Here is a 20,181-nt window from a genome sequence, read left to right as displayed (position 1 = left end):
TTTTGTAAATTTTAAAGTCTAATAATAAAAGGGGCTAGAAAGATCATACATGCCTTTGTATGCAGGACACTTGGGTTAGATTCTTTGGCTGGAATGATCCCTGAGTACTACCAGGAGTGACTTGGAGCAGCAAACTAGGAATAGACCCCAAGCATAACAGGGTGTGTCCCAAAAGCAACTGACCCAACAAATTATTAAAGACCATATTTTCCAGCATATAAGATGACCCTTCAACCCACGAAAAATTTCTTAAAGGTCTTAAAAGTAAGTTACTTCTTAAAAGTAAGAAGGGGCTGATCACTTGTCCCTGAAGTTGGAGTAAGATTCAGCACGCCGTATACCAGTGTATAAGACGACCCCCAACTTTTAAGAAGTTTTTCGTGGGCCAAAAAGTCATCTTATATGCCGGAAAATATGTAAATAAACTAACATTTAAATTAAATGAAATAAGTATTCGTCAATGCTCTTAGCTAATTCATTTCTCCAACCTAGCCACAAAAGAATTCTTTCTAGTGTCAGACTTGCGATATTAGCAAAAAAATTTTCAAATTGGAATCTTTTGCCTGGTTGTACTTATAATTGCATAAAATGTGACTTTTGGGGCCTCAGCATGTAGATTTCAGTGCATGGATTTAGCCCTGAGCACCACAAGGGGTGGTTCAAATTTGGAGGAAAAAAAAGCAAGAATATTTTCATTGCAATTTATCAGCATGCCTAATAGTAAGTTCATTTCCTTTTACAAACTTTTTCCTTCTACAGTTGCTTCAAGATGATCATACATTAATCTCTCTTGTATTTCTATCTTCTTCTAGTTCATGTACCATGATGAAATTTTACTTGACTTTTTCCTTAAATTTTTGTTTTCTATTAATTCCATTGCTAGTAATCCTGGGTAAAGTTTTAGTACTTCTCACGTGGATGTTTATGCTATCCTATACTTTCTCAATTTCCATGCAATTTTTTGTACTATATACTAGAAGCAGAATACTTTTTTAAATGTTTAAATTGCCTTTCTATTCTGGTAATATGGTCTCACTGGCACTTTATTGCCTACAGTATAAAAAACTAATCCATTAATAAGTTATTCAAGGGTAAACCTTAACTTATCCAACTTAATTCTACTTTTCTCTCAAGATCTATAAAGAGTCCTTTCTTGATCTATACCCACCAAATCATAACTTTGTATTTGACATATACTTCCCATTCCATGCCTTTGTTTTGTTCTTAAAGTTTTACTTCCCACGAAAACCCTTTTATCAACATCTTCTTCAAGTCACAACTAAAAATCAGCTCAATAATAATGTCACTAATCTCTAATCATCACCTATAGGCCCCTAGTAAAATAAACAGTCCTCTTATTCAATCCCTTGCTAATCTATTCTGTCATCATGTTATTATCATGCAGAAATCTCATGCCATCAAAACTCAGACATTTAGGTCAGGGATGAAATTCAGAGAACTCTTGCTTAAAGATTATGAGAGTCTATGTTCAGTCCCCAACACAGCAATATATGATTATATAACATATGTAAAGTCAAATTTTCAAAGGATTAATAGCCATAGAGAGTTAAAATTACCATGGCAAAGCTATTTTACCTGCAAACCTATAAGCTATATAACAGGTTCAGAAAAGAATGAAAAGAATAAGTATTTAAATATTTAAAGAGAGTGATGGAAAAGGAAGAGAGAAATACATTCATACTCAAACTATTATGATAATTAAATGTTTCTGATCTGTTAGAGGCATAGTAACCATAATCAGGATAGATACATAACAGATGCTAGCTATAAAAGCCAATTATAACTAATTAGTTCTCATTAGTTACTGAATGTTTCAAAATATTATAATACCTCAAAAGTGCAAAAACCATCACACAAGATGCTAGCTAAAGATACCTCATTAAAGTATTAAATAGCAGATAAGATGTTTATAGTAGCTCACAGAAAATGACAAAGTTATAAGCAGTAATCCAATTTAAAATATAAAAAGCTGGAGCCAAAATGATACTACAGCAAATGCAGTGCTTGACTTGAATTCATCCAATCCAGGTTCAATCCCTGGCATCCCCCATATTGTCTCTCGAGCACCACCAGAAGTAATTTTTGAGTGCAAAGCCAGGAGTAAGTCCTGAGTATCACCTGGTGTACCCCACAAAAAAAAGATATAAAAATCAGGGGGCCGGGCGGTGGCGCTGGAGGTAAGGTGCCTGCCTTGCCTGCGCTAGCCTAGGACGGACCGCGGTTCGATCCCCCGGCATCCCATATGGTCCCCCAAGAAGCCAGGAGCAACTTCTGAGCGCATAGCCAGGAGTAACCCCTGAGCATCACAGGGTGTGGCCCAAAAACCAAAAAAAAAAAAAAGATATAAAAATCAAAATACATAACTACAGACAGAATATTTCAAACTCTGCAGTGAAAATGAGTCAATAAAGAAATAAGAAATAAAATAAGTTACTAAGAGTAACGTCTGGGAACTCATGTAAAAATATGTGTAGTCATTAGATGTGACAAATAAAAATATTTAGTGACAGGGACATTGTATAGGAATTAAGGCACTTGCCTTGCATGCAGACAACTCATCTTTGAACACTGATACCACATATGGTTCTCCAAGCCCTACCAATAGTGATATTTGAATAGAAAATCAGAAGGAAGCCCAGAGTACTAACAGTGTGGTCCCCAAAAAGCACAGAACAAAAATAAACAAAATAAATAAATCATAAACTAAATAAATAAAAATCTAAGATTTGTAGAAAAATAATAATGTTCAAGGCAAATTTAAATCTACATCTTCATAAAGTAGTTAATTTATATGTTTTTGTTTGTTTGTTTGTTTGTTTTGGTTTTTGGGTCACACCCATCAGTGCTCAGAAGTTACTCCTGGCTCTACACTCAGAAATTGCTCCTGGAAGGCTCAGGGGACCATATGGGATGCCGGGATTCGAGCCACCGTCCTTCTGCATGCAAGGCAAAAACCCTACCTCCATGCAATCTCTCTATAAATATTTAAAACCTTACTGTATTTACTATAGCTATAGATTATAGTAAATTGGTTTAATGAAACAGTCGCAAAGAAAAACAAAAATTTAAGCAGCTGTCAAAATTAAGTCATTGACTTTGGCAAACAATATAAATAAAATGTATTGCTTAATCATACAATGGGCTAAATATCATGCTACATAGAGCAGAAAACTATTGACTCAGAGACATTTCAGAATAATGCATGACCTCAGGACCCTGTATTTTAGCAGTACCAGAAATGTTTTCTTAACAGATTATTAAACAACTTTTTAAGTACATATTGTTTACTTTTTGTGTGAAGGTAATGACATAAGAATTCACTCTACTATTGCACTAACCGTACAAGCATTTTCTTTGACACTGCTAGGATTCTGGTCACCGTAATACCACATAAACTGGAAGTCCTGGGACTGAGGGACATGTGACATCTCCGCTTTGCTTTTGAATTCCAATGTCAAAATGGTAGGTGGTAGAAGAATGCTTATGATGATCTTTGGAAGAAAACGGAGTAAATAAACAGTGAGGTTAAATAGGACACAAATATCATTATTCGAACAATAAAATTAAGATTTTAGGTGTAAAATTTAAAAGTTTTCTAAAGCACAGATTATCTCACTTATCTGTGGAATATCGAATAAGAGGATGAGGGAATGCAATGCAGTAAAAGGGTATGCGACAATCACGACTGACTCCAAAATACAAGGAAGAGGACAGAGACGGAAAGAAACCAATAGATTAGAAAAGAGAGTAACAGGGAATCGGGGACCAATTAGGAACATTAGTCATATGGTATATACTATATCTAAACAACAGTCAACAACACTGAAAACATGAGATACAAATTACAACAAAAAAGCTTTAAAATATCCCTTTTGGAACTCTCACTGCTAGTCCAGCCTTTATGGAAAACAATATGGAGAGTCCTCAAAAAACTGGAAATTGAGCTCCCATATGATCCAGCTACACTACTTCTAGGGATATACCCTAAGAACACAAAAACACAGTACAAAAAAAAAAATGCCCTCTGAACATCTATATTCATTGCAGCACTATTTACAATAGCCAGACTCTGGAAACAACCAAGATGACCGACAACAGATGATGAGTGGCTAAAGAAGTTGTGGTACATATACACATGGAAACTATTATGCTGAGTAAAATAAGTCAGAGTGAGAGAAACACAGAATAGTCTCACTCATCTGAGGGATTTAAGAAAAACAAAAAAGATTTAATTGTAATAGTACACAGAGACAATAGAGATGAGGACTGAAAGGACTGGCCCATGATATGAAGCTTACCACAAAGAGTGGTGAGTTCAGTTAGAGAAATAACTACATTAACAACTATCATGACAATGGGAATAAGTAAGAGAAGTAGAATGGCTGTCTCAAAGATAGGCAAGGGATGAGTGAGGAGGGAAACATGGGACATTGATATCAGGAAGGTTACACTGGTGAAGTGAGGTGTTCTTTTCTATAACTAAAACTCAACTACAAACATATTTGTAATAAAAATATATTATTAAAAGGTTAAAAATAAAATATTTCTTTAGATAGGACTAAAGTGATAGCACAGTGGGTAGTGTTTGCCTTGCACATGATCAACCTGACTCTATTCCCCAGAATCCTAGATGTTTGCCTGAGCTCACCAGAAGTAATTCTTGAGTACAACATCAGAAGTAAGACCTGACCACCACTTACTTTGTGTGGCTCCAAACAAAACATAAAATTTGCCTGTCAAGGTGGTAGGCTGTAGGAGTGAGAGTAATCTTGGGACCACTGGTGGAGGGAAGTTGACTTTGGTAGTGGGATTGGTGCTAATACATAATATGTCTAAAGTTCAACTATCAATAATTTTGAAAAGCACAATTTTTACTTAAATTTTTTAAATTTTGAGACATCAATTTACTATCTCATAAAGCTAAAAAATAAGACAATACTCTGAGTATTCAAAGATCAAAAATTACGGGGCAAAAGATATAGCCCAGTGAAGCTCTGAATACCAGTACCACATACCCTCGGTCTCTCTTAAGCACAGTTGGGCTAGATGCTGTGAACACAAGCCTAACTCTACCAGGAATGGTCTGACCCTGTATCTCCCACACTCACCTTAGTGCTGTTGGAGGTGGATCTTTTTTTTTTTTTAAAAAAAAAGGGGGGTTAACCATGTCAGTTTACCATTCATAATTAAATAAGCAGAATTTAAAAGTCATATTCTTGCTAGTGGCCCCCTTTTTTCTTTCTTGCTCGGATGACCTTTTACTTTGTTTTTGCTTTAAAATTTCATCATCTGGGAAGGTTCTCTGGAGTTTCCCCAGTTCTGAAATGGATTTGTTTACATGTGTGCTGGTTTTCAATACAGATACAAAACCCAAAATATATGCAATCATCTGGCTGTAGAAATGTAGTCAGTCAGCACAATGGTATTACAGCAATTAATTTCTAATTTAATTCCTGAGGTTTTTTTTTTACCACTGTGCACTGCAAAACAATTGACTTGTGCAATAGTATTTAATAACATCAATAACTCATTTTCAAGGAATAGATTGAAGTCTATTACCCTAAAACACTTAAATGAGTTTTCTCTTCCTCACAATCTTTCATGGTCTCTCTCCATGTTTCAGTTCTGAAACAGTCTAATAAAAGCTTCCTATAAATATTTTCATATTTTCCAAAAAAACCTCACTTATAAACAACTAATGATTTAGAGTGTTCACATAGGATGACAAACAGTTTACTAGGAATCAGGGATGGTAGACAGCTAATTCAGCCTTCTTTGCTTGGTTGATGGTTTTTATTTTTTTAATTCTATCTGGTCATTTGAGCCTCTTTTTAGGGTATATGAGACGCAAGATATTTAATTCTTGTAAGGCTTTCTTAAAGCAATAGCAGTATATGACACAGTCAGGCAAAATTATTTCTTAAACTTTCAGCTTTCGAAATCACATCTCTCTCACTATTTTTCTGAACGTTTAAAGGAGTCAATGCTTGTGTCTACAGATGAATGTATTTTCTCTCTGCTTCGTCACTTCTCAGGCTAAAATCAAAACAGATCAACAGATCACTTATTCTGGAAACAGTGGCTATTATGTTGATATTTTTAAATAGACATCTACAACACTGAATTCTAAATTAAAATAATATTTTGTTGACTCTAATTCTTGTAACTTCATTATGGGAATTAAATAGTTTATACACTTTAGCTCATATCTTTTTTTTATAAAATCTTAAGCACCATAATTACAAGCATAATTGGAGTTGGATTTCAGTCATAAACAGAAATACCACCTTCACCAGTGCAACATTCCCACCACCAATGCCCCTTATCTCCCTCCTCTGCCACCCCTTCCTGTATTTGAGACAGGCTTTCTATTTCTCTCATTCATTAACTTTGTCATGCTAGTTGTTAGTGTGTTTATTTCCCTAATAGCATTCACCACTCTATGGTTTCATATTGTGGGTCTGTCCTTCCAGTCCTTCACTTTATTGTTTCTGTGATTATTACAATAATCTCTTTACTTTTTCTTTAAACCCATAGATGAGTGAGACTATTCTTTGTCTAGCTCTCTCCTGCTACATAATAGATTCATGTATAAGAAAATTTCATGACTTCATCTCTCCTGATGGCTGCATAATATTCCATTGTGTATATGTACAACAGTTTCTTTAGCTATTCATCTGTTGAAGGGCATCTTGGTTGTTTCCAGAGTCTGGCTATTATAAATAGTGCTACAATAAATATAGGTGCAATGAAGGGATTTTTTTATTTTTGTGTTCCTAGGGTATATTCCTAGGAGCTCTTATTTCTTTATTATTTACAGTGTATTCACAAAAACTATGTATTTTAAGAACCATCATTCTATTTGGAAAACATCAATCATATTTCTCAGAAATTAAGAAAAAAAAAAGTAAAGAGATGTGGAAGAATAGTACAGTAGGTAGGGTGCCTGTTTTATATACAGCCAGCTTGGATTTGATCCCTGGAATCCCATAAGATCCCCCGGTCTCATAGGGAGTGATCCCTGAGTGTACAGCCAAGGATAAACCCTTGAGCACCACCTAATGTGGCCCAGAAGCAAAAACAAGAACAAAAAAGAAAGAAAGAAAAATAAAATAAAATGTGGTCTTATGTAATTTTATTGCTTATGCTTGTATAACTCCTTGATTTACTTTATAGGCATATATACTGCTAAGTCTTGACTATAAACCAAAAATTTTCCACTTACTTAAAAGTCATTAAATAAAACATATTAAGTAGTTAAGTAAATTACTACTGATATTTAAGATGTGATATATGTAAAACTGAAAAGGAAAAGGAAAAGAAGAATTTGAAGGATAGTGTATGAACAATTATGTTTAAGGGCAATATGAAAAATTAAACATTTATTCCCTAAAGTAATACAATGGAGAAACAAAAACACCAGAAAGTTCTCGTTTTATTTAGTTTCTTCCTATTAGTATTATTTTTTGCTCATTTTGGGGACATACCCAGCAAGTCTCAGAGGTTAATTCTGGCTCTATACTTGGGGGTGGGTCATATCCCATTCTAGTAAATTCAGCCAGTGTCAACCTGTGGAAAAGATTAACTGTCTTAATTTTTGTGCAATCTCTCAACCCCTCTATTTGCATTCTGAAGTTGAAAGAAATACTCTTAAAAGCTTTATTTTTATTTCTGTAGTAATAACAACTGAAAAAATGCGATTGAAATGACAATATTATCAACTGGTGACTGATGAATCTTGAATTATATGTATATTTTATTTTAGTTTCTAAGCACAGCCACAATAGCATGCGATGGACTTATGATGGACAAGACATAGCAGTCATTCCTGTTCTTAAAAAGATACTGGAGTGTGGGGCTGGAGTGGTAGCACAAGCAATAAAGCATCTGCCTTGCACATGCTCGCCTAGGAAGAACCGAGTTTCGATACCTCAATGTCCCATATGGCCCCCCAAGCCAGGAGTGATTTCTGAGCGCATAGCCAGAAGTAACCCCTGAGTGTCACCGGGTGAGGCCCAAAAATTAAAAAAAAAGATACTGGAGTAATGAATAAAGCAAATGTTAGAGGGAAGTTTTACAGGGAAGACTGTGGTTCATTAGTAAGAATCAAGCATTTTAAGTATTTTTCTTAAAGACACTTCTTTGGAACAAATAATGAGCTCAAGAATACATACTTTGGAGCCAGAGAGATAAATATAGCAGCTTATCTGAGTTCAAGTCCTGGCATTTTATGTTTTGCTACCAGGAGCAATTTCTGAGTGCATAGCCAGAAGTAACCCCTTAGCACCACTGGGTGTGGTCTCTAAACCCCCTCCCAAATACATATTTTGAAAGTGGGAGAGATGGCACAGTGGATAGGACTTTTGCCTTCAACACTGTCAATCTGGGCTCAATCCTTAGCACCACATATGATATCCAGAGCCCTAACAGGGGTGATCTCTGAGAACAAAGTCGGGAGTAAAACCTTATCATTATCATGTTTATGTCTCCACAAAAGAGAAGGAAGAGGAGGGGAAAAAGAAGGAGGAGGAGGGATAAAAGGAGGAGAAAGAGGAAGAAGAAGGAGGAAGAAGAGAAAGAAGGAAGAGGAGGAACAAGAAAGAGAAAGAAGAAGAGGAATAAGGAGAAGGAGGAAGAAATAGAAGGAAGAGAAGGAGGAGGAGGAAGATGAAGGAGAAGGAAGAAGAAGAGAAGAAGAAGAGAAGAAGAAGAAAGAAGAAGGAGGAGGAAGTGGAGGAGGAGGAGAAGATGATGATGAAGAAGAAAGAAGAAGAAGAAGAAGAAGAAGAAGAAGAAGAAGAAGAAGAAGAAGAAAAGAAGGAAGAAGAGAGAAGAGAGAAGAAGAAGAAGAAGAAGAAGAAGAAGAAGAAGAAGAAGGAGAAGAAGAAGGAGGAGGAGGAGGGGGTGGAGGAGAAGAAGGAGAAGATGATGATGAAGAAAGAGGAGGAGGAGGAAAATGAGGAGGAGGAAGAAGAGGAGGAGAAATATTATTCTGGGGCTAGGAGATAGATCAAAAGGCTGGAGCAGTGCTGCACATTATGCAGGCAGCCAGCTTTCCAACTGTGTTGTCAATGTCAGGAGCTCTTAAAGAGTAACCCCTGAATATGGCCAGTGTGGAAAACAACAATAAACAAAAAGTACATGTCTTTGATATAAGCTAATGTTAACATCCATAAAGCATGAATTTACCTTTAACCAAGAGTTTTTCCTCATTTTTAGGCAGCCCATCCACATGTCTGTCAGCAGCATCTGCGTGCAAGTATGTGAAACAAAGGGCCTCAATCCTCCTGACACTGCCAGTTTCAAGCAGGTAGAATTACTCCAGTTCTTGAGTTCATAAGTCAGTAACTTCATGGCCATTCTCTCATTCTGCTTGAAGGCCTTCTCCAACACATCCAGAGCAAGCTGGCCAAATTGCCTAGAATGAACAATAGTGAACAACGAACAATAGCAGGTAAGAGCCCAGAAACACTGGCTACTAACTTAATTATTTTTATTAAAATCAAAGTGCTCATTTACTGTTAATTCAAAGCATAATTAACCTAATTCAAGCCTTTTTTATTTTCAATTTACCATGACCATCAGAGTTGAAAAAGAAAATCTAAGGAAAATCATTTTAATCTAACACAAATTAATGGATTAAAGATTTCAAAAAGACCAATACAAAATTGTGAAGAGCAATTTTTTAAAAATTTCAGTTGGAACAGAGCAATAGTAGAATGGATAGGCACTGCTCTTCCATTAGGTTCACCTGGGTTTGATCCTCAATACCACATATGGTCCCTACGCTTGCCAGGAGTGGTCCCTGAGAGCAGAGCTAGGAGTAAGTCCTGTACAGATAGGGTGTGTCCCCCCCCAAAATATATATATATATATATATATATATATATATATATATATATATATATACATAATAAATTTATGTTGACAGAAACTATTCTTTTTAGATAATTATTTTATTTAAGCACCATGGTTACAAAATTGTTAATGATTGAGTTTCAGTCAGACAATATACACTACCCTTCACCAGTGCATATTTCCACCACCAATGTCCTTATTTTCTCTCCCACCATCACCCATCTTCCCCTGTCTCTGTTTTTGGGGCAGCATTTTACTCTCCCCTCTTTTCTTTCATGGTTGTTTGCACTTTGGCTAGTGCCTAGTTCTTTTCCAGAGTGATCAGTGCCAACTATAACTGTCACAGTGGGTTGACTGTTCTCTACCCTAACTGAATTCACCACTCTTTGTGTCAAGCTTCCTACTATTGTAGCAAGCTTCCTGTCATGAACTGTTCCTTCCTCTTGATCCTCATCTCTATTGTCTCCAGGTATTATTACCTCATTATCTTTTTCTTATATGCCACAAAAGAGTGAGATTATTCTATGTCTATTCCTTTTCCTCTGACTCATTTCACTCAGGATAATACTCTGCAAATCCATCTGTGTATAAGTAAATTTCATGACTTCATTTTTCCTAACAACTTCATAGTATTCCGTTATGTAAATGTGCCACAGTTTCTTTAGCCACTAATCTGTTATGGGGCACCTGAGTTGTTTTCAGATTCTGATTATTGTAAATAGTGCTGAGATAAACAAAGAAGTTCAAAGGGCACTTTTGTATTGTTTTTTGTGTTTCTGAGGTATATCCCTAGAAATGGTATCGATGAATCATATGGGATCTTAATTTCTAGTTTTGGGGAAAATATCAATATTGTTTTCCATAAAGGCTACAGCCCCACCAGTAGTGAAAGAGAGTCCCCTTCCCCTGTATCTGTGTAAGCACTGGTTGTTCTTATTCTTTGTGTTGTGTGCCATTCTCTATACCATAGTGTGAGATGATTGATATCTTAATATCTCATCATTTTGATTTGCATCTCCCTGATGATTAGTGATATGGAACATTTTTTCATGTGCATTTTGGTCATGTGTATTTCTTTTCTTCCTTTTTTTTTTCCTAATATTTTGGGCCATACCCTGTGATGCTCAGGGGTTACTCCTGGCTATGTGCTCAGAAATCGCTCCTAGCCTGGACCATATGGGATGCCAGGGGATCAAACCATGGTCTATCCTGAGTCAGCCACATGCAAGGCAAACGCCCTACTGCTATGCCATTGCACCAGCCCCCATGTGTATTTTTTATTTAATAAAATGTCTGTTCATTTCTTCTCATTTTTGAAGGTGTTAGTTTTCTTTTCTTGCTAAATTCTATTAATGCCTTGTATATCTTTATTAGTTCTTTATCATATGAGTATTGGGTAAATAGTTTCTCCCATTCCATGGGTAGCCTTTGTATCCACCTTTTAGAGGTGCCTACACTTTTCAGTTTAATGTAGTCCTACTTGCTTATTTTTGCTTCCATTTGCTTGGATAATGGTGTTTCCTCCTTGAAGATGCCTTTAGTCTCAATATCATGGAGCATTCTGCCTACATTTTTCTCCATTACCTTATGGTTTCAACTCTGAAATCATAGTCTTTAATCCATTTTGATTTGATATTTGTGACTATTGTTAAAGAGAGGTCTGAGTTAATCTTTTTTGCTTGTGGCTAACCAGTTTTCCCAAAACCTCTTGTTGAAGAAGCTTTCCTTACTCCATTTTAGATTTCTTACTCTTTTATCAAAGATTAATTGTTCGTAAATCTTTGGGTCCATCTCTGAATATTCAAATCTATTCCATTGGTCTGAATATTCAAATCTATTCCATTGGTCTGAAATACCTAAACAAATCTATCACAATTGAAGAAATTGAAAAGGTAATCAAAAGGAAGGTCTCCCTGAAACAAAACTGCAGGCCGAGATGGATTCACTACTAATTTCTTTAAAATATTTAAAGAGGACCATCTCCAATTCTTTTCAAGCTCCTCCAGAAAATTGAAGAAACAGAAACACTCCCAAACAGTTTCTATGAAGCTAACCTCACCCTGATACCAAAAGCAGAGACACCACCAAAAAAGAATTATAGGCAATATCCTGGATGGAGACGAAAACTATTCTTTTTGATTATTTTATTTTTATAATAGTGATAGTACCAAGATTGTCTTATATGTTATAGTGCAACTATATTCCACCTAACACCACAATTTTATGACTCCTTCACTATTATCTCAAGTATTCTTCTTTTTCCAGCACTCTTAGATCACAGACACAAAGGATTATTTTAATAAAAAGTCTGTGATAAAATAGATTTTTCTCCCTAACCTGAAAGAATGCATCTATTGTATATATACATAGTTGCTACTGAATTTAGTTTATACCAAGAACAGCCAAGTTGTTCATAAGAAAAAGCTCCTACATGTTGTACAGCCACCGTATAAAAACATTTTACACAACAAACATAACATCAAAATGAAACTAGAAATCAACAAAATTTTGAAAACAACTTTTATAAAATTTGCAAAATCTATAGGTGATTTTAAAAGCAGACCCAGAGACACTCCCAGGACATTGCCCCAATATTATTTTCTCTATAAACAAGATTTTATATCTATTTGTAATATTTTAGTCAAAATTATCAATTAGTTTTTATTAACTCTAATTTACTTTCTTTCCTCACTACCATAATAATTTGTTATAACTTAATCAAAAATCAAAGCCATTTTTAACTTTTCCAGTTTATTAAAAGTCTGTTTTCTTATTATTTTTTTCTTCCCTGTGAAATTCTCAAAGTAAACCACACGTTTTAGCATAGTTTAGGATCAAGAGTGAACAATGAAAAGAATTTTTGAAATCATTCATTAAACATTTTACAATTAGGAAACTAAAATTCTGTAAATCTGGTCCATATTTTGCCCAATTATTAAGCAGCTAACTGGAAACTAGCAACCTTGAGGGCCAGATACCTTCCTTCTATTGTACAAAACTCTTTAAAATACCTAAAGACCTTTATTGATAGAGAGACTACTAAATGTATGGCACTAAGATCCACTTGTGGGGCCAGAGCAATAGTACAGTGGGTAGGGTGCTTGCCTTGAACAGGGCCAACCTGGGTTTAATCCCTGGCATCCCATATCATCCCCCAAGCCCACAAGGAAAGTGGAGATCAAGGAGTAACCTCAGATGACTGTCATTTGTGGCCCAAAAAACAAAAAAAATCTACTTGTCTTAAAAATTCTATAGTTGAGGAGATAAACATGTATAACCACTGTAAGAACTATTGGTGTTTGGTTGTAATGAAGAGAAAACTCCTACTTTGAGTAATTTTTCAACTCTTCAGAGGCATCATCCACCATGTTGCTCTCCTTAGCTTCATGGGCCATGGCTCTGTAGAGTATACAAGCTATCACCGCCTTAGCTGTGGCCTCCTCTCCATGCTGCCAGAAGAACATAGCCATCTTCTGTCTTTTCATTAGCACTGCCCAAACCAACAGGTCATTATAAGGGTAAATAAAACCATCTGACTCGGGGTCATCAGCAATATTGTGCTCTTCTCTTGACTTCTTCCTTGATTTATAAAGCATTCCAGACTTTTCCTAATAAAAAAAAAAGGTAAAAATAAGTTTTTTTCAAAAAAAATAAGGTTTTTCAAATACTTAGCTATGTATTTTTTCTAATGAGAAGGCTCAGGTATCACAGAGAGGATTTTTAAAACACTGCTTGCAAAGAGGCAAAAATAATAAAAGAAAAAGAGAAAACAAGCTATCAGCTTCACTCTAATAAATCCATGAACTTTAAGTTATGGACAAAGGTATCTTAAGTTCACTGAATACAATATAAGGTACTTTGAAAGAGATCCATTAATAATATGATAACTTTAAGCCATCCAAAAACATGACTTGAGAATTTCTAATTGGATAAATGAGAACTAATAAACTCTTTAAATTTACAGTACTGATCTTACAAATAGATTATACCCTCAGAGAAATGTCAGTAATGGAGAGCTACCCTTATGAGACTTGACATGTCTGATACCCCATTAGGTACCTAGCACAGCTCATCTTTCTTTACACTACTGGTTACACCCCTGATGCCCTCAAACAGTACCAGGTGTGATCTCATATACACAAAATATATAAACAAATGTCATTAAGTGGGTATATGGGTGCAGCTGAGTGGCAAGGCACCTTTTCTGCCATAAGGTCATAGGGCTAAGAGTTCAATAACCATCCCCAATCCATCTGCTGAGTTCAATTCTGGTGACACTACCATTTGTACCATTTTCCATCATCTCTGTTACTACAACGAAGTGTGTGGACTCTGGCACAGAAAAACCAACTGACTTATCCCTAGCCATCACAACTACAATAATAAAAGAGAAGGTAAGACATGGAATAATAATAAATAAGATGACCCTTTTGTGTTAAATAGAAAAAGAATAATGAAAAGGTGACTGTTGCCAACATGTATCAAATGAATGAGTTTTCCAAGTTGTCTTTCCTTTATTCTGATTATATTCCTTTAATGATGGTAATAGGCATTTATGTAGTATTATTCTCCTAATAAATGCACCCTTTATAGTTTATCTCAAATGCCACCTTCTAATACTCCACAGTTCTTCTATATTACCTAATGTGTGTCTATTTCAATGTTTATCATACTCTACTATACTTATAATTTTTAATTTTTTAATTATATCTGGAAGTACTCTGGGATCACTTCTGGTTCTGTGCTTGTGGGTCACTACTAGTGATTCTTGGGGGACTATAAGAAATGCTTTATTTCAAACTTGGTCAGTCACATGCAAGATAAGTGTCGTAACCCTGTATATTTGTCCTGCCTCTATAGTTGTAACTTTTAAGAAAATCAGTCAATGAAACCCATATGTTTCCTAAATTTAACCATCTGAATTGGTTAATGCCTAACAAGTGATAATATTCACAATTATTATTTAATTAAAAGATATCACAGGAAAAACAACAAATCTTTTATATAAAGAAGAAACTTTGTTTATTAGTATGACTAAAGGTAATTTTATAAAAGATATTTTTACTCTAGGAGCTCTGGAGAGCATATCTCTTTCACCCTATGTACTATCTTTTTATATGGAAATTCTAAATCAAAAACACTATTCTCAAAGGAAAATAGGACTTTAATATAAGTAATATAAGTAGTAGGGGAATAAGAATTATGCACACACAAAAACTTTCTTATCAATGAAATACTGTAACAATAGGTCAAAGACATTTCAAGAATATCTCAAAAATCAAAAATTAAGATGAAATAGAGTAATCTGAGAGGGAAGTAAAGAAGGAAGAAGTCAAACCAATTAATTTTGAGGAAAGAAAAATGAGGCCATAGTGTTGAATGATGGCTATTTTCTTGGTGTTAGTTTACACCTTATTTTACCCAAAATAAATATCATTCCTGGTTCCTTTGTATCTATTTGTTTACAACTTGGTTTACCCACTACAGAGATTATTTTACATGTAAACCTGGGTGGGACTGGATCAGGATAGCTTGAGCTATCTGTACTTATAGTCTCTATATTCAATAAAAACAGTCTGGCTGGCAGCGTGGGGTAGATATGAGGTCGAAGACTGCCAGACTATAAATGTTTCACCCTCGGCCTGTTTTGAATTATTTCCTGCATGACCCTGATTCAGACTCATCACCTAGGGTTCAAGATATGGTGTAAGGGGTGATTTTACACCATTCCCTTGACTGACTCTGAATTACTGTCTACACAAGATAGAAGAAAGAACAAGAATGAAACTCAGTAGTCATTTACTTGCCAGTGCTCTGTCCTGGCTCTTATTGTCAGAAGGCTGTAGTATGTTTTTGACTTGTACCATCTGTTTATAATATTTTGAATTTCAGTTTGTACAACTTTAATAAAATAAAGGACTCAAACAGTTCTCTAAGAACAGTCCTTTTTTTTTTTCCAAGAGAAATTATGTTTTCAGTCTGAAAATAATAGTACCTTGAGTTTGTAAGGCTGGGCAGTCCTTATAAACTGAGAGTGTAGCGTGCTTTCTGCTGACTCACTTTTATTCTCTGAGGAGCGTCTCCAATGAAGGGGGTGTTGAGAAAGGCTCTGAGCAATGCTGGTCACTCGCTGACATATGTTATTTAATTTTTTAAATAAAAAGAAAAATAAGATAAATTAATAAATTAATAACAACTATAATAAAATCAAATAATATTTATTGACTTTCTAAAGTCTCTCTTATCCATGTTTAAAATATATCTAGCAATCATTTACCCAATTAGAGCCTCTCATGAGCTCCTTTTTACTATTAAGTACATTGTGATTTCCTAAAAATGTAGAGAACAGGCTGTTCCCTATTATATATGTCTGCATTCCTTCCCTATGTGGAAATTCCATTAAGACAAATATATGTTTTATACCTGGAACAAGTTCAAAATAGGCAATAAAGATTCACAGTGTTGATAAGAAAAAGTTCATTCACAAACAACTCCAAGGTTAACAATAAAATAGAAAGTTATGGAATTTTTCCAGGTGTTATATAATATTTCCACTGGAATTCCTGGGAAGAGGTCCAGCAACAACAAATTCCAAAGTTTATCAATTTTGAAACTTCCATTAATGAGAAAGAAAAACAAAAGAATTCTTAAAATGACCAACATAAAAATTTATATTATAAACCAAATACTTTGAACTGTATATATTTTCAGCATGTGGGGTTCTTTTATTTTGTTGTTGCTGTTGTTTTGTTTTGTTTTGTTTTTGGACACACTTGGCAGTGCTCCAAGCTTTGACTCTACACTCAGGGATTGCCTCTGGTGGTGTTCAAGGAATATATACAGTGCCAAGATCCAAACTGCATTTGTTACAAGCAAAGCAGGTCCTCTGCCAGCTAACTATCTCTCCAGCCAGTAGGTATGAGGGGGTCAAATTGAAGTGATTTAATTAAATATTAAATATAATACTAGAATTATAGTCATTATTATTGGATAATCAACATGGTTTCATTAGTAATCATCTAATTTTTTGTTTAATTTTGGGTCCACCCAGTGGTGCTCAGGGGTTCTCAAAAATCATTCCTGGCATGCTTGGGGGATCATATGGGATTCCAAAAATTGAACCCAGCTCCCTCCCAGTTGGCTGTGTGTAAGGCAAATACCCTACTGCTGTGCTATAGCTCTGGCCCCAATCTAGTCTTTATTAACAAGTTATTATAAACCCTCTATGTCCCACAGTATGAGATTTTCAGATATTATTACTTCCTTTTGGAAATTTTATGAAAAAATTAATTGAAAAATTCACCTAATTCTTGGTGATTAAATTTCTCATTAAAGATGTTGCAATTTATTTTGTTTTGCTTTGCTTGGGGACCTACATCTGATGGTGCTCAGATTCTATGTCCAGAGATTACTCCTAAAGGGGCTCAGGGGACAACACATGGTGCTAGAGATAGAAAACCATTACTGTTCCTGTACTATTGCTCCAGATCCAAGATGACACAATTTCTAAAATGAAGATTTATATCTTCATTTATATCTGGCTCCCACATTATGATCCAATTTACTATGAATTTATAAACTATACTTTTACTAGAAAATGTTAAAAAAAAAAAAGTAGGATGTGGGAAACTATAGAGAGAAATGAACTGAGCAACATGTTTTGCATGCAGGAGACTCACTAGCATTTTATAGGATCTCCAGAATCTCCCAGGAATGACAGAGGAGCACTAAACCAGGCATAGCCTCATATGCCATCAAAAATATCTTCCTAAGACTTTTTCTGGAGCCCACCCAGCAATGATCAGGGGCTTACTCTTGGCTCTGAACTCAGGAATTACTCCTGGCAAGTCTCTGATAACCATTTGGGATGCCAGGGATTAAACCCAGGTTAGTTGCTTGTAAGAGACCTACCTGCTATACTATCTCTACATACCCCACCCAAAATATTTAAGAAAATAGAAAAATAATTCTATACCTATTTCTAAGGTTCAGCAGAAGGTGTCCACTGGGCCCTCCACTGGACTTCAGTGTACAGGCTTATTTACACTTGCCACAGACAACCTCATAGGAATGAATGTATCTTTAAATGAAGTAAATGAACTTTCAGAAGTATCTCTATGCCTTTGATGTCTCAATAAAGAACATTTCTCTGTGAAATTGGACTTCTTTTTGTTTTTGTTTTTGTTTTTGTTTTTTTGTTTTTTTTGTTTTTTTGTTTTGTGGTTTTTGGGTCATACCCGGCAGTGCTCAGGGGTTATTCCTGGCTCCAGGCTCAGAAATTGCTCCTGGCAGGCACGGGGGACCATATGGGACGCCGGGATTCGAACCGATGACCTCCTGCATGAAAGGCAAATGCCTTACCTCCATGCTATCTCTCCGGCCCCTTTGTTTTTGTTTTTCATCTCCAAAGCCAATTTGGGATTTCAGTTCAACCAATTCTTAAATGTCAGACATAGCTTGATGTTTTAGCCTTTTTATAGAATCCTAACACAAGCTTCCTTTTCAGTCTCACTACTCAGAACTTTCTATCTCTACTAAAACAAAAGTCTGTGTCACTGTAAAAACAATACTGTAGGAAATGAAGAATACTTGTCAATCCCTGGCCTCCCATATGGTCCCCTGAGCACTATCAGGAGTAATTCCTAAACACGGAGCCATGAATAAGCCCTGAACATTGTGGGGTGTGGCCCAAAAACAAAAACTATATTTCAATATGCTCAGCTTTTCATGCTCTTACCATTTTCTCAGGCAGAAATAAAGACCCCCCAATCTACATTTCATAACACATTTCATGAAATGTATTCTGCAGATGTCTTCCCATATCATCTACAGTCTCTAAACCCTGTTTGCCATTTCCAGATTATGTAACTATAAGTTATATAACTATAAACTTCTACTAGATTTTTATCTCTGTTTTCATATCATGATGAATTTATCATTTCTCCATTTTACTTTTTTTTTTAATATGGAACGCTTCACGAATTTGCGTATCATCCTTGCTCAGGGGCCATGCTAATCTTCTCTGTATCGTTCCAATTTTAGTATATGTGCTGCCGAAGCGAGCACTTCATTTTACTTTTGATAGTCAACTTTTCCTATATCAATGGAGTATATATTGTATCCACTTTAATAATTGCTAGTTATTCACAAATCTATTGCAATTTTTTTTTTGGTTTTTGGGACCACATCCTCTTGATGCTCAGGGGTTACTCATGGCTAAGCGCTCAGAAATTGCCCCTGGCTTGGGGGGACCATATGGGACGCCGGGGGATCGAACCACGGTCCTTCCTTGTCTAGCGCTTGCAAGGAAGACACCTTACCTCTATCGCCACCTCACCAGCCCCAAATTTATTGCATTTTTTACTCTTATATTTTCATCAGAAAAATGAAGAACTAGTTGTCTCTTCATTTAATTCTGTCAATCAACTATTCTATAACAATACAGTATATGTTTTATCCTGCTTTGCATTATGGCTAGTTATTCACAAATATATTTCCTCTGAAAAGTTATAAATCCCAAATCTTTGTGGCCAAACCAGGTTAACTTTCCAACATTTAGCACAGTACTTTGTAGCAGTCTCAATAAGTCACTATTTTAGAGGCTATTACTGTCTAAGTTTCTGAAGACATTTCTAAAAGTGTACCTTCTAGATATTCTTAATGTTACTAGGATACTTTTCAATTATGCTACCTTGTGTTTTCTGTAGAGGTTGTTGTAGAGGATTCTGAAACTTTTTCTAGTGTAGCTGCTTCGATATGCTCCACCAATGAGGTATTCTATTACCAGTCCAATGTCAATTAATGTTATTCTATAGCCTGAAAGAAGTGTATGCTGAAACAAAAACAGATAATAAATTATAGATTTCATTTCTTCTTTGAGTTTTAACAAGGCCATTAGAATATAATCAAATCAACTATAAAGAGAGAGACTCAGACTTTTCAATCAATCTTCTTTAAAATTGATTCATTAGTATGACCAAATGTTGATATAGCCTATTAGTTCAGAGGGAAAATGATACTTACCTTAGTGCTTTTAATTTCAGAGATATAAAATGTTTACTTACATCTGCTTCTTTGTTATTTTTTTCTTTCTAATCTCTAAACATTTAGAATTAAATATATTTACATATAATACAAAGGATTCTTTCAATTAAATGACATAACTATTACAAGAAAGTAGGTACTGAAAGATACACTAAAACTATGTAATCCCAAACTATTTAGGGTTAAAACCTTAGCATCAATAAAATAAAGTGAAAGGACTATAACACTTTGCACTGTGTTGACTATGTCATACACAAA

The 20,181-nt window shown here is 35.3% G+C and overlaps 1 protein-coding gene and 1 non-coding gene across 2 annotated transcripts in view; both read right to left on the bottom strand.

The window, feature by feature from the left end:
* The window catches only part of TRPM6 (transient receptor potential cation channel subfamily M member 6), a 136,922-nt gene that overhangs the window by 76,548 nt on the left and 40,193 nt on the right, over nt 1-20,181 (bottom strand). The window contains exons 13-17 of the mRNA XM_049769755.1: nt 19,571-19,711; nt 15,875-15,988; nt 13,207-13,487; nt 9,211-9,439; nt 3,360-3,512 (exon numbers count right to left, since the gene is read on the bottom strand). Of these exons, the coding sequence (XP_049625712.1) occupies nt 3,360-3,512; nt 9,211-9,439; nt 13,207-13,487; nt 15,875-15,988; nt 19,571-19,711 (918 nt within the window). The remainder of the gene's footprint in view (nt 1-3,359; nt 3,513-9,210; nt 9,440-13,206; nt 13,488-15,874; nt 15,989-19,570; nt 19,712-20,181) is intronic.
* On the bottom strand, nt 18,839-18,945 carry LOC126005720 (U6 spliceosomal RNA). Its single transcript, XR_007494758.1, has one exon. It is a non-coding gene; the product is annotated as a U6 spliceosomal RNA (small nuclear RNA).

This window comes from Suncus etruscus, chromosome 3, assembly GCF_024139225.1.
Source record: "Suncus etruscus isolate mSunEtr1 chromosome 3, mSunEtr1.pri.cur, whole genome shotgun sequence".
In the NCBI taxonomy this organism is placed as follows: domain Eukaryota; kingdom Metazoa; phylum Chordata; class Mammalia; order Eulipotyphla; family Soricidae; genus Suncus; species Suncus etruscus.
Note: the sequence above shows the minus strand (reverse complement) of the source record. Positions and strands in the feature narration are given on the sequence as shown.